Source organism: Nerophis ophidion, linkage group LG12 (assembly GCF_033978795.1).
Source record: "Nerophis ophidion isolate RoL-2023_Sa linkage group LG12, RoL_Noph_v1.0, whole genome shotgun sequence".
NCBI classification, from domain to species: Eukaryota; Metazoa; Chordata; class Actinopteri; order Syngnathiformes; family Syngnathidae; genus Nerophis; species Nerophis ophidion.
This window is the reverse complement of record NC_084622.1, coordinates 29,393,826-29,408,931: the sequence shown is the minus strand read 5'-3', so window position 1 is coordinate 29,408,931 and position 15,106 is coordinate 29,393,826. Positions and strand designations below refer to the sequence as shown.

The following is a 15,106-nucleotide window of genomic DNA, read 5'->3' as shown; positions in this document are numbered from 1 at the left end:
GTAATGTTTTCACGTGTGGATCGAGACTTCAGTTCAGAGAGAGAGAGAGAGAGAGAGAGAGAGAGAGAGAGAGAAAGAGAGAGAGAGAGAGAGAGAGAGAGAGGATGCGAATCACTGCTGAGGTAGGTAACGTTAGCCAACAACAATTTATTAATTATATTATTTTGATTTTGATTTGACTCAAACTGTAACTCCTAGATGGATTTAAGAAAGTTATTCGCCCGCAGCAGAGAAGAAGCAGCGAGGAATGAGAGATGTAAGTGAAGTCCTAGCTAGCTAGGCAACATCATTGTCTTAAGTTGATGCTAAGTTAGCTAACATTATTCCTTGTATCAAGACAATCATTTGCTGTACGAGCTGTCGGGGGAATTTCCAATGAACATGAAACATAATGTTGGTTATTGTCTGCTGGTTCTGCATCAATGATGATTTGGAGTAAGCATGTGTGAGTTAAATGCTTCTCAAATGGTTTATCTTCAGGAAGAAAAACATTTATCCATATCATCAAGTCGTTTGCCAAATTTTTAAATCATTCAAGTTTATTTCGCAGAAAAATAGCACAGTAGACTTGTCTTGTTAATCGGTGTGACTTTGACTAAAATAATCTTGTTGTGTCACCAGAAAAATGGCTACAGCTAAAGCATCTGGTTTTGTTTCCAGAAAAAATAGTAACATTTCTGTATTTGTTTTCAGAAAGATGGCTGAAAATATCGGGTTTTGTTGCCCCATTTAGATTGTTTTAAAATATATTTCCATGTCTGTCCTGAGTCCTCCTTCAACTTGTTAGTCGGTTTGCCTTTTGCTAAAATACTCACTAATAGTCTCTAGAAAAATGGCTAAAAATATCTGGTTTTGTTGCCACAATTTGATTTTTTTCTCCCTAAACTTTTTTTTTTCCATGCACACATCTGACTGCGACTCACTGAAAATGACACACAATCCACTTTTATGTCACGACCCAGCAGTTGGGAACCACTGGTCAACTGTATAACAGTTACTGTAATATTTCCATGTCTGTCCAGAGTGATTGACCACTTTGCAAAAATGAAAACGAGACGTTACAGTTTACTTCTCAGAAAATGATTCCCTGAACAGACACACAACAGTTGTTCATTTATTTTACTACTGTGGCTTTATTGTTTTGTGTATATTCTATAGTTTTGTGTATCTGAAATAGGATTAGCCACATTGCCATAAATGGAAATTAAATAATATAAAAGAACCCAGAGATGTAGGGGTGCTTTATTTTTTGTTTTACTTTTGTAGATGTTAAATTTGCAGATGATTACTGCAATATATATTTCAAAAAGATTCATTGCTCTTCCTTTTTGTTTTTACCAGTAGCAGTTTAGAAGTCTGGAGTAAAAAAGTGCACAAGTAGGTCAAATGCATTAGTTCATTTCAGGTGGTTAATCAAATATCCATACAACATAATCTGATATGATTTCATAGTTTAAAGCACTATTTATGTATTTTTTTATGATAAATAAGTGCTAAAAATGTTTTTGCTTGCGCGCTTTGCACGCTCACATTAATTATTTGTGCCCCAGGTGTGCCCCAGTACAGTACTAGGTCTAGTGACGCCCCTGCTTTATAGTAACGGCCCTTAAGCATAAAGTTATGATGATAATATATACATAATTATTCTAACAGACTCACCCACTACACCAATACATAATCCCACTGCCAACAGGGCGCAGGTACAGAACTATCAAATTCTGTCGGGTCCGCCTCGGGAAAAGCCTTTACCCTGCAGCTATAGCCGACCTAAACAGCAGGCCCGGCGGACCTGTCTGACAAGCCTGGAAATGTGTTGGTCATGTATGATGTCTTTTTGTTATTTTGTTCGTGATGTGTAATGTCTATTGTTTAAATGTACGGCAGTGAAAATTAATTCCCCCAATTATTAATATACCACAATTGTTCAAATAGTGGTCTCCACTTTTGTATGTAAATTATAAAATATAAAACATTCAAAGCATATATATACATTTTCAATATTTAAAAATGTATTTGTACGAATAACCCCCTAGTAAATGCCATATACTTTATAGATGGTCAACAACCAGGTCACTGGTGATCAAAAATATCAACTTTCCCATTGCCAGACTTTAGCTCTTTGAGATTTGTTCCTTCAAAATTGTGTATTTATTTATTTTCTCCTCCTAAATTGGCCAGCACGATCGTCACTAACATGGATGGCCATTTAAAAGTTCTCATAGTGATGCAGGAAGAGTGCCTGGTCCTTTTTGTTCATGTGCTGACAGGCTTTTTCCACATTTTTGGTGAGTCCTGGTGGTCCACAGCTGAATACACCAATCTTAGACGCCTGCAGGAAATACACACAATAAAGTGACACGTTAAATGCGTGTTTACACTCAAAGTTCCATATAACGCGGTGGTTGGGCTACATAGAATACCGATTGTGTTATTCTCGAGATATCGTCATAAAGAAACAGAAACAGGTGCATGAACTATGGCACTCCTAGCAACAACAACGTAAACAAAGGAGGATTAGGACTGTTGGCAACATTGGGGCGAAAATTTTGGGTCTTTGGCACAATCATTTTATATCAGGGGTCCCCAAACTTTTTGACCCAGGGGCCACATATATATAAATATATATACTTTTTGACCCAGGGGCCACATATATATATATATATATATATATATATATATATATATATATATATATATATATATATATATATATATATATATATATATATCTATCTATATATATCTATATATATATATATATATATATATATATATATGTATATATATATATATATATATATATATATATATAGATATATATATATATATATATATATATATATATATATATATATATATAAATATAAATATATCAGTATATATATATATATATACACACAGTACAGGCCAAAAGTTTAGACACACCTTCTCATTCAATGTGTTTTCTTTATTTTCACGACTATTAACATTGTAGATTGTCACTGAAGGCATCAAAACTATGAATGAACACATAAGGAGTTATGTACCGAACAAAAAAAGGTGAAATAACTGAAAACATGTTTTATAATGTAGTTTCTTAAAAAATAGCCACCTGTCAGGTTCAAACACTAATGACATCTATTAAACAAACAAGAAGCAAGGAATCATGCAGAGACAGAGTTCAATTTGGTTCAATGAGGAGGGATGTTTTGGGCTGTACTCTAGTTACAGATCCAAACTACGCTCTAAAGTCCAGCCCACGTGCTCCACTATTTATTTGGGAGGTCCCTGGTTACATCACTGAGGCTGCTGCTGAAGGAAGGGGGTAATCTCAGCAGCTCCAGTTAGACACAATATATGACTTTTCATGAAATGCAAATGTGCTGACAGTCGTGATATTGCCCTGTCTCTGCTTTATCTGCGTCACAGCACTCGATGTTCTGGACACAAACACTGATACAAGATGATGGCTCTTTGCACAGATAGAAAAGTACAACTCCAGCATAATTGATGACAACTATAGCAACAGCCTTTAAGTATAAGAGTTGTGTGATAACTTACACATAATTATTCCAACACCACCCTTTGCTCTGATTACTGCTTTGCACACTCTTGGCATTCTCTCTATGAGCTTCAAGAAGTAATCCCCTGAAATGGTTTTCACTTCACAGGTGTGCTTGAAGCTCATCGAGAGCATGCCAAGAGTGTGCAAAATATTAATCAGAGCAAAGGGTGGCTATTTTGAAGAAACAAGAATATAAAACATGTTTTCAGTTATGTCACCTTTTTTTTGTTAAGTACATAACTCCACATGTGTTCAGTCATAGTTTTTACGCCTTCAGTGACAATCTACAATGTAAATAATCATGAAAATAGAGAAAATGCATTGAATGAGGAGAAGGTGTGTCAAACTTTTGGCCTGTACTGTATATATATATATATATATATATATATAATTTCGTTGTACTTGTGCAATGACAATAAAGATCTATCCTATCCTATCCTATATATATATATATATGTACACACACACATATATATATACAGTATATATATATATATATATATATATATATATATAAATTGTCTCATTGCAGATTAGACGAATTGTCTTTTTCTTTACACTTGACAAAAAAAAGTAATATGTCCACTGATGTTTAAAAACTCTACACTCAGAGTCTATTTTATGTTTCCTGAACGATTTCACTTTTTTTCCCCATCCATCCATCTATCCATCCATGTTCTTCTGCTTATCCGAGGTCGGATAAGCGACCCCCTTGTGCACTAATTGACTAAAAGAGTGCGCACATGTCGCACACTCGCCCGAGACCGTCACGTTATCATTAGGAAGATGCATTTTTAGACAATATGATTTGCCTGACAACTGACAACTTTTAGGGACAGAATTTCTAGGCACAGTCAAGGCGTGGAGGGGATCCGGTTTGGTGGCTGCAGGATTAGGTCTCTGCTTTTTGCAGATGATGTGGTCCTGATTGTAACGATCTGTCACTTACTTTTTTGATAGTTTTTCGTGTTTTGTACTTTATTTCCTGTTCAGTGCTCTTATTTTGTCATACTTCCTGTTTACTCCGCTGAGCACTGTTTTTGTCACACTCGCCGTTGATTGGCAGCGGTCCTCAGCTGCTGTCAATCAACATAGGTCTATTTATGTTTCACTCGAGCACTCCTCAGTGCTCGAAGTTAAAACCATGTTGGGAACATCTCCATGCAAGACTGCTTTCTGTTTATATCTTTTACTTTGATGAAATTAAAATCATCTTACCGGCTTTCTGCTCTCCTGGATTTTTGCATACTTGAGGTCACACAACTGCAGCCATGCGACATCCCAACAGTAACTTCGAGCCAGAAAATTGTGACCTCGCGAGAATCCCTGTCGGCAATCCTCAGCCGACGTTCTGGACCGCACAATTCCTGGAGGACTTGAAGGCCAGGTTTGTGCGGTCCCAGCCTACAGACGCGGACCCTCTCTCCGCGGCAACGCCACCGGCTTCGGCTCTCCGACCGGCGCGTCCCCCGCCGCCATCTTTCCTCTCGGCTCAACGGCTGGCTACGGCTCTCCGACCAGCACGTCCGCCACTTCCTGCATGCCTCACGGCTCCCGCGGCAACGCTACCGGCTACGGCTCTCCGACCGGCGCGTCCTCCGCCGCCATCCTTCCTCTCGGCAACGCTGCCGGCTACGGCTCACCGACCGGCGCGCCCGCCTCCTCCTTCACGTCTCGCGGCTCCTGCGGCTCCGTCGCCGACTGCGGCTCTCCGACCGGCACGTCCGCCGCCGCCATCCTTCCCGTCGTCTGCTGAGCTGCTTCTCCCTGCTCCTACGCAGCTTCCAGCGGCTGCTCCCCGGCTGCTCTTTTTGCCAGCTCCCGCTCTCTTTTTTGGTTCGCCGAGAGCTCCAGTGGAGCCCACAGTGAGGTCGCTTTTGTCCTCCTGCTGGGACTTGGCACGGGACGTGTCTTCGTCCCTCCTCCTGGTCCCCTCCCGCCCGTCCCTGGTTTTCGCACCGGGGGACTCCGACGAGCAGGCACGTTTTCCCGCATGTGTGAACGGTGTCTGGCAGCCACCTAGTGGAGGGGGGCCCACTATACACTGCGGTGCAGCCAGGCACACACCGCTGTCACCCCCGCCAGCGTCTCCTTCCACGGAGACATCTACGTCCCTAGCGGGTTTTCGCACAGCTCCAACGCCGGCTCCACGCCTAGCCCCAACGCCGGCTCCACGCCGAGCCCCAACGCCGGCTCCACGCCGAGCCCCAACGCCGGCTCCACGCCGAGCCCCAACGCCGGCTCCACGCCGAGCCCCAACGCCGGCTCCACGCCGAGCCCCAACGCCGGCTCCACGCCGAGCCCCAACGCCGGCTCCACGCCGAGCTCCAACGCCGGCACTACGCACGGTTCCAACGCCGCCAAGAGCAGCACCACGCCGGGCTTCGTCACCGCCGGCATCCGCTATTCCTCGGCCAGCATTTGCTGCTCCTCGCCCGGCGTCATCTGCCGCTTTCACGCCGCCGATGACATCTGCAACAATCACGCCGTTGATGACGTCTGCCGCTTTCACGCCGCCGATGACGTCTGCCGCTTTCACGCCGCCGATGACGTCTGCCGCTTTCACGCCGCCGATGACGTCTGCCGCTTTCACGCCGCCGATGACGTCTGCCGCTTTCACGCCGCCGATGACGTCTGCCGCTTTCACGCCGCCGATGACGTCTGCCGCTTTCACGCCGCCGATGACGTCTGCCGCTTTCACGCCGCCGATGACGTCTGCCGCTTTCACGCCGCCGATGACGTCTGCCGCTTTCACGCCGCCGATGACGTCTGCCGCTTTCACGCCGCCGATGACGTCTGCCGCTTCGACACCGCCGATGACGTCTTCCGCTTCCACGCCGTTGATGACGTCTGCCGCTTCCACGCCGGCACCAACATCGGCTCCTCAGCCGCCTCCTGCAGAGGTATCTGTTTTGGCTGCAGCCCCCGCCGCTTTGTCTGCTGTCTCCGGGCCTGCTTCAGCGCGCCCGCCTCCACGTCAGCCGCGGATGTGGCCGTGCCCTGGGCGTCCTCCTCGCGGGATGCACTCGTCTCTTTTTCGGCCAATGATGTGGCTGTTCCGTGGCCGCCCGCCCCGCCAGTTCCAGCGGCGCTCTACGCGCCGTCGCCACCTGACTTTCCCTCGCTGGCTGCGGGGACACGAGGTTTGGCGACCTTCCACCAAATCCTCCTTCCATCCTCCCTTACTTTGTGGACATTTTTTTTTCCATTTTTCTTTTCCAGGGAACATCTGGTATCTGTTCCTTGAGGGGGAGGTCCTGTAACGATCTGTCACTTACTTTCTGATAGTTTTTCGTGTTTTGTACTTTATTTCCTGTTCAGTGCTCTTATTTTGTCATACTTCCTGTTTACTCCGCTGAGCACTGTTTTTGTCACACTCGCCGTTGATTGGCAGCGGTCCTCAGCTGCTGTCAATCAACATAGGTCTATTTATGTTTCACTCGAGCACTCCTCAGTGCTCGAAGTTAAAACCATGTTGGGAACATCTCCATGCAAGACTGCTTTCTGTTTATATCTTTTACTTTGATGAAATTAAAATCATCTTACCGGCTTTCTGCTCTCCTGGATTTTTGCATACTTGAGGTCACACAACTGCAGCCATGCGACATCCCAACACTGATGGCTTCATCTGGCCGGGATCTTCAGCTCTCACTGGATTGGTTCGCAGCTGAGTGTGAAGCGACTGGGATGAGAATCGGCACCTCTAAGTCAGAGTCCATGGTTCTCGCCCGGAAAAGGGTGGAGTGCCATCTCCGGGTCGGGGAGGAGACCCTGCCCCAAGTGGAGTTCAACTACCTAGGAGTCTTGTTCACGAGTGAGGGAAGAGTGGATCGTGAGGTTGACAGGCGGATCGGTGCGGCGTCTTCAGTAATGCGGATGCTGTATCGATCCGTTGTGGTGAAGAAGGAGCTGAGCCGGAAGGCAAAGCTCTCAATTTAGCGGTTGATTTACGTTCCCATCCTCACCTATGGTCATGAGCTCTGGGTTATGACCGAAAGGCCAAGATCAGTGTAACAAGCGGTAGAAAATGGATTGATGGATGGGCTAGAAAAGACGGATTGAAAAAATATTATAGCGTAAAAAAATATTTTGGATGCTGGCGGGCCATATCTGTAGATTGGAGACTCCTTCTTTATATAGAATGTTGCGTTATATCAGACTTTGTGTGTATATGCAAGGAGAAAAGGCCTGACCTTTGGGTGAACCTCCTGCAGTGAGCTGAAAAAGGAGACGAAAGGCGGCCGGCCAAAGTGGGTGACGGACCTCAGGCCGGTGAAAAGACTGCGGTTCCAAACTTTCTGGAAGTGCCGCTCACACACGTACTGGTAACAGATTCCACACAAGATAAACATAGATGGTAATCCATCACTGACTATAATGTAAATACAGTGTAGTCCAGGGGTCACCAACGCGGTGCCCGCGGGCACCAGGTCGCCCGTAAGCACCAATTGAGTCGCCCGCTGGCCTCTTCTAAAAATAGCTCAAATAGCAGCACTTACCAGTGAGTTACCTCTTTTTTTTAAAATGCCATTTATTTACTAGCAAGCTGGTCTCGCTTTGCTCGACATTTTTAATTCTAAGAGAGACAAAAACTCAAATAGAATTTGAAAATCCAAGAAAATATTCTAAAGACTTGGTCTTCACTTGTTTAAATAAATTCATTACATTTTTTTTACTTTGCTTGTTATAACTTTCAGAAAGACAACTTTGGAGAAAAAAATACAACTTTAAAAATGATTTTAGGATTTTCGAACACAAATAACTTTTTACCTTTTCAATTCCTTCCTCTTCTTTCCTGACAATTTAAATCATTCTTCAAGTAAATGTATTTGTTTTAAAGATTAATACATCCATTTTAATTTAATTCTTCATTTTAGCTTCTGTTTTTACGACGAAGAATTTTTGTGAAATATTTCTTCAAACTTATTATGATTAAAATTTAAAAAACAAATTTTCTGGAAAATCTGTAGAATCAAATTTAAATCTTATTTCAAAGTCTTTTGAATTTCTTTTAAAATTTTTGTTCTGGAAAATCTAGAAGAAATAATGATTTGTGTTTGTTACAAATATAGGTTGGTCCAATTTGTTATATATTCTAACAAAATGCAAACTTCTAAAATTAATCTTAATCAGGAAAAATTACTAATGATGTTCCAGAAATTATTTTTTTAATTTCTTCAAAAAGATGCGAATTAGCTAGTTTTTCTCTTCATTTTTTTCGGTTGAATTTTGAATTTTAAAGAGTCGAAATAGAAGATAAACTATGTTTCAAAATTTTATATGCATTTTTTTTTCGAGTTTTCTCCTCTTTTAAACCGTTCAATTAAGTGTTTTTTTCATCATTTATTCTCTACAAAAAACCTTCCGTAAAAGGAAAAAAAATGTATGACGAAATGGCAGACCGAAATACCCATTTTATATATATATATATATATATGTATGTATATGTACAGATGTATTTATTAAAAATAATTTGAGCAAATTGGCTATTTCTGGCAATTTATTTAAGTGTGTATCAAACTGGTAGCCCTTCGCATTAATCAGTACCCAAGAAGTAGCTCTTGGTTTCAAAAAGGTTGGTGACCCCTGCTGTAGTTTATAATGACACTGTAATTGGGCTCACCAGCATGGTGGTGCGGAGGTCAAACTTCTCGGCCACCTGAGTAATATAAGTATGAACTGACACCAGCTCCAGCGAGTCCATCTCCTCCACCTCCCTGATGATGTCCGACACCCACTCAAACTGACGCTGCGTGCGCGTCACCCAGATGAAGTACACCTGGCAAATATGACAGTGAAATAGGGAGATAGTGCGCAAATACACCTCATGATGTGAGAAGAAATGTTTGTTTTTAAGACACCTTTTTACATTGGATCTTGGACTTGATGGAGGACTTGAACACCAGGTCTTTGAGAATTGAGGCAAATGGCGTGACGCCGATTCCTCCTCCCACCAAGACAGACACCTCAAAGTCAGTCCATTCCTGGTGGCCCTCTCCGAATGGGCCATCCAGGTACAGCTGTGGTAAAAGAAGCATCACACAAATTCTTATTTCAAGTCCCAAATGTACACTTTGAGGGTTAAGTATTAGTAGAATTGTAGCAAGCTGCTGCAAATACGAAACCCAAAACCAGTGAAGTTGGCACATTGTGTAAATGATAAATAAAAACAGAATACAATGATTTACAAATCCTTTCTTTTCAACCTATATTCAATTGAATGGACTGCAAAGACAAGATACTGAATGTTTGAACAGAAAAACGTAAATTTTTGCAAATATAAGCTTATTTGGAATTTGATGCCTGCAACATGTTTCAAAAAAGCTGGCAAAAGTGGCCGAAAAGACTGAGAAAGTTGAGGAATGCTCATCAAACTCTTATTTGGAACATCCCACAGGAGAACAGGGTAATTGGGAACAGGTGGGTGCCATGATTGGGTATAAAAGCGGCTTCCGTGAAATGATCAGTCATTAACAAACAAGGATGGGCGAGGGTCACCACTTTGTGAACAAATGCGTGAGCAAATTGTCCAACAGTTTAAGAACAACATTTCTAAACAAGCTATTGCAAGTAATTTAGGGATTTCACCATCTACGGTTTGTAATATCATCAAAAGGTTCACAGAAACTGGAGAAATCACTGCACGTAAGCGATGATATTACAGACCTTTGATCCCATAGGCTAGGAGTCGGCAACGCAAAATGTTGAAAGAGCCATAGTGGACCAAAAATACAAAAACAAATCTGCCTGGAGCCGAAAAAAATTAAAAGCCATATTACATACAGATAATGTGTCATGAGATTGAATTATGAGGACTTAAAGGAAACTAAATGAGCTCAAATATACCTACAAATGAGGCATAATGATGCAATATGTACATACAGCTAGCCTAAATTGCATGTTAGCATTGATTAGCCTACAGTCATGCAATGACCAAATATATCTGATTAGGACTCCACACAAGTCAATAACATCAACAAAACTCACCTTTGTGCATAAAACACGTCCTAGAAAGTCGGAGAAAGTTATGCATGTAAACAAACTAGGGTGAGTTCAAGGACCGACAAAATTAGTATACAAAATTAGTAGGACAAAACGGCGCTCGCCAAATACTCGAATCAGTGAAGCATGTTTAATATAAACTGTGTGCTTTATAGCAATTAGGGAGGTTTGTGTCATGTTTGTCCTCTTACAGAAACCAAATTAAAACAAAAAACATGTTTTTCCCATCATCATTTCCATTTTTCATTTACCATATTTCCTTGAAGAGCTGCCGGGCATGTAATATGCGCCTGCCTTGAATTACTGCCGGGTCAAACTCGCACCCCCAATTTATTAGCGCATGCTTACTTTTACCGCCGGGTCAAAGTCGTGACGTCACGAGTGATGCTTCCCCTGCCATCGTTTCCAAAATGGCAGAAGAGTTTTTGTTGCTTTTACTGTGTGCAAACCAGGGGTCTTGTTCCACAGCCATACAGATCACACTGATGGTTGTGATATAAAACAACTTGTCTTTAACACTTTTACTAAGTTGCGCCACACTCTGTGAACCCACACTAAACACAATTCTGGATAACATTGGCTCTGTAACACATTATAAACGCAACATAAGAATTACCCAGAATTCCAATGCATCCATGACTCTTGGCTATATTATACACCCCGCTAGCACCAGTGTGTAAAGGATATCACCACATGGACTCAGGAACACTTCAGAAAACTACTATCGGTAACTACAGTTGGTCGCTACATCTGTAAGTGCAAGTTAAAACTCTACAATGCAAAACAAAAGCCATTTATCGACAACACCCAGAAACGCTGCTGTCTTCGCTGGGCCTGAGCTCATCTAAGATAGATAGATAGATAGATAGACAGTACTTGGACTGATGCAAAGTGGAAAAGTGTTCTGTGGTCTGACGAGTCCACATTTCAAATAGTTTTTGGAAACTGTGGACGTTGTGTCCTCCGGAACAAAGAGGAAAAGAACCATCCGTATTGTTATAGGCGCAAAGTTCAAAAGCCAGCATCTGTGATGGTATGGGGGTGTATTAGTGCCCAAGGCATGGGTAACTTACACATCTGTAAAGGCACCATTAATGCTGTAAAGTACATACAGGTTTTGGAGCAACATATGTTGCCATCTAAGCAACGTCTTTTTTCATGGACGCCCCTGCTTATTTTAGCAAGAAAATGCCAAGCCACGTGTTAGAACAGCGGGGCTTCATAGTAAAAGAGTTCGGGTACTAGACTGGCATGCCTGTAGTCCAGACCTGTCTCCCATTTAAAATGTGTGGCACAATATGAAGCCTAAAATACCACAAGAGAGACCTTGGACTATTGAACAACTTAAGCTGTAAATCAAGTAAGAATGGGAAAGAATTCCACCTGAAAAGTTTAAAAAATTGGTCTCCTCAGTTTCCAAAGGTTTACTGAGTGTTGTTTAAAGGAAAGGCCATATAACACAGTGGTAAAAATGCCCCTTTGCCAACTTTTTTTGCAATGTGTTGCTACCATTAAATTCTAAGTTAATGATCATTTGCAAAAAAAAAATATGTTTGTCTGTTTGAACATTAAATATCTTGTCTTTGCAGTATATTCAATTGAATATAAATTGAAAAGGATTTGCAAATCATTGTATTCTGTTTTTATTTACGAATTACACAACGTGCTAACTTCACTGGTTTTAGGTTTTGTACAAATATTACATCTTTGGACTTTCTGGGAAGGAACGGAGTAGCGAGTGTGAGCTCCTGGATCCAGAAGTAATTTGTGTTAGTTGAGCATAAAAGGTGTTGGTGAGCTGTCAATGTGACGAAAGGAACATAAATGGAAGGATGTTTCTTTTGTGCGTGTCTTATCATATTGTAATGCCGCATACTCAAAGATAGCACCTGCAAACATTTTCCCGTAAGTGCAAGTCATAAAAGGAACAATAAAGAGAAAACCCATTTCTGATCCTCAAGTTACAACATAGACTGCCGTGCTCAAGGGCTCCAAAGAACACTACACTTCCTTCTGACAATCAACGTCCTCTGCAGTAGACATTTTATTTTTGGTCTACTTCTGTTGTCAGAGTTACACGTAAAAAATAGCCCTGTTATGCAAAAGACAAACATTTGCTGCAGAGGATGCTCTTTCTCAGGAGAATAGATCAAAAGTAGAGCAGTCAAACAATTACATGTTTAATCACAATAATTATAGAGTTGCTTGGATTCATTTTGAATGATCATGATGAATTTTTTATTTTTTTCATCTATATTAATGGTGTTTCATTTTGCATGAGAAAATATTCAAGAAAAAAAGCAAAGTATATGCACTTAAAGTGTTTATTAAACATATTTAACGTCAAATTCATCTTAACATAAATCAGTTATTTCACTATTTTCTTGTTTTTTGTGTTATTTTTGTTCCAGCGCTCTTATTTGGAGTTTGTGCTTACGTGTGTGCCACTGACACCAATTCTAATTGAAATCTAATTTGAAACATTTGTATGCTCGTACAACACTTAAAACCTTTAGTATATCTGGATGTGGAATTAAATTATGGAACGGATTAACCAAAGAAATCAAACAAATATGATTCAGTTTAAGACTGTTCAAACTACAAGTGTTCATAAAGTACACACACCAATAATTATGATGAACATATTGATCTGTTTTTTTTTTCTTTTTTAATTTTTATTGAGACAAAGATTATGTATGTATTTAATAATTGTTTGCTTACTATGGTATATTATTTAATTATTATTTATTTGTTCACTGTTCTGTTACAGAGAACAAGGAAATTGGATAAAATTGCTATGGTATGAAAAGAGGTCGGATTAAATAAGCTCTGCTTCTTCCTACTCCTTTCCAGACGTGCTGTAAAGAACCAGCTGGAATTGTGGGATGCATTACATTGTCTCGTATGCGTGTTCGAAATAAACTGAAACTGAAATGAACTGAGAGCTGGCTCTCACACCTGTCCTTGAAGGGCAATCAGACAGCTTCTTATCATTGTAGTTGTTGTGTGCCAATAAAAGTAATGTGCCTTGATGTACGGCGTAGGTCTGCCCTGCCAGCAACCTGAGGCTTCCTGGTTCGATGACCGGCTTCTGCCATCCTAGTCACGTCTGCTGTGTCCTTGAGCAAGACACTTCCCCCTTGCTCCTAATGGGTGGAGGTTATGGCCTTGCGTGGCAGCTCCTGCCATCAGTGTGTGAATGTGTGTCAAAGTGCTTTGAGTACCTTGAAGGTAGGAAAGTGCTGTGCAAGCATAACTTATTTACCTGATGTCTGTGACAGTAACTGCTTGTGCACTTCCCTGCTGCACTCTTTCAGTCTGACCATGCTGTTGCTTCAGTTGTTCCTTATAAATGGACTTTTTGCCTGCACTTGGACTGCCTTTACTGCATTTTGGGGTCCGAACCAACGTCAACACAGACCAACAGTTTGTTTTTATGAACAAACATTAATCCACATTTATGCACAACCTTAAAGGGTAACTGCATTTTTGGGGGGACATTTTTCCTATAATTCACAATCATTATGAGTGACAATAAACAAAAGTTTGCTTAAAATAGAGTTAATGGGAGGTCCTCTGTTCCGCCAATAAAACCCTCTAAAGCAGTGTTTTTCAACCTTTTTTGAGACAAGGCACATTTTTTTCCATTTAAAAATCCGGAGGCACACCCCCAGCAGAAAACGTTAAAAAAATGAAACTCCACCAGGTCCTCCTCGTGCCTTATTTTGAGTTTGTTGGTGTGTTCCTGTGTGTAGTGCTTTAGTTCTTATATTGTGTTGTAATTTTGGTGTTTTCCTGCAGCAGTTTTATGTCTTTCTTTGAGCGCTATTCCCCGCACCTGCTTTGCATTAGCAAGCAAGGCTATTGAAGTTGTTGCTATTCTTCTTTGTGGGGACATTGTTGATTGCCATGTCACGCACGGATGTACTTTGTGGACGCTGTCCATCTCTGCTCCACACGCTGCAAGTTTTTGCTGTCGTCCAGCATTCTGTTTCTGTTTACTTTGAAACCAGTTCAGTTTTACTGTCATTTTACATAGCCATCCCTATGCTTTATTGCCATTTCCTTTTGTTCATTTTTCGCTTAAGTGTTACATACCTTTTTTTACCTGCACACTGTGGTCTGCATATTGCGATCACAGTTCTACAGCCAAGTTCTACACAGCACGGACACTAAGGAACAGCGCAGTATTTGCAGATTATAATTATTCATTTGCAAAGAAAATATTTTTTTGGACCAATTAGGTGAAGGTGCATCATTTCCCACGGCACGCCAGACAATATCTAACGGCACACTGGTGTGCCGCGGCACAGTGGTTGAAAAACATTGCTCTAAAGAACCATCCAAAAAGCACCAACAATACCCTATTTCCACTTCACCCCCCTTTTCTTCGTGAGGATTTTGAGTCATTCTTCATCTTACGTATCGTTAATAGCTCAACATCCTAGCAATCGACATCCGAGTGAGAGCAGACGTTGCACAATAAGTGATGTTTTATTATTTTTGTTGGCTCTCAAAGTCTGCAGTGAGTAGTAATCAGTGATGTAGTTGAAGGAAAAA

The 15,106-nt window shown here is 41.4% G+C and overlaps 1 protein-coding gene across 1 annotated transcript in view; it reads right to left on the bottom strand.

Annotated features, from left to right (window-relative positions):
• Positions 1 to 347: 347 nt before the first annotated feature.
• duox (dual oxidase) overlaps positions 348 to 15,106 on the bottom strand; it is a 54,778-nt gene continuing 40,019 nt past the window's right edge. Inside the window, exons 29-32 of the mRNA XM_061917323.1 lie at positions 9,406 to 9,564; positions 9,168 to 9,323; positions 7,738 to 7,866; positions 348 to 2,329 (exon numbers count right to left, since the gene is read on the bottom strand). Of these exons, the coding sequence (XP_061773307.1) occupies positions 2,207 to 2,329; positions 7,738 to 7,866; positions 9,168 to 9,323; positions 9,406 to 9,564 (567 nt within the window). The 3' untranslated portion in view covers positions 348 to 2,206. The remainder of the gene's footprint in view (positions 2,330 to 7,737; positions 7,867 to 9,167; positions 9,324 to 9,405; positions 9,565 to 15,106) is intronic.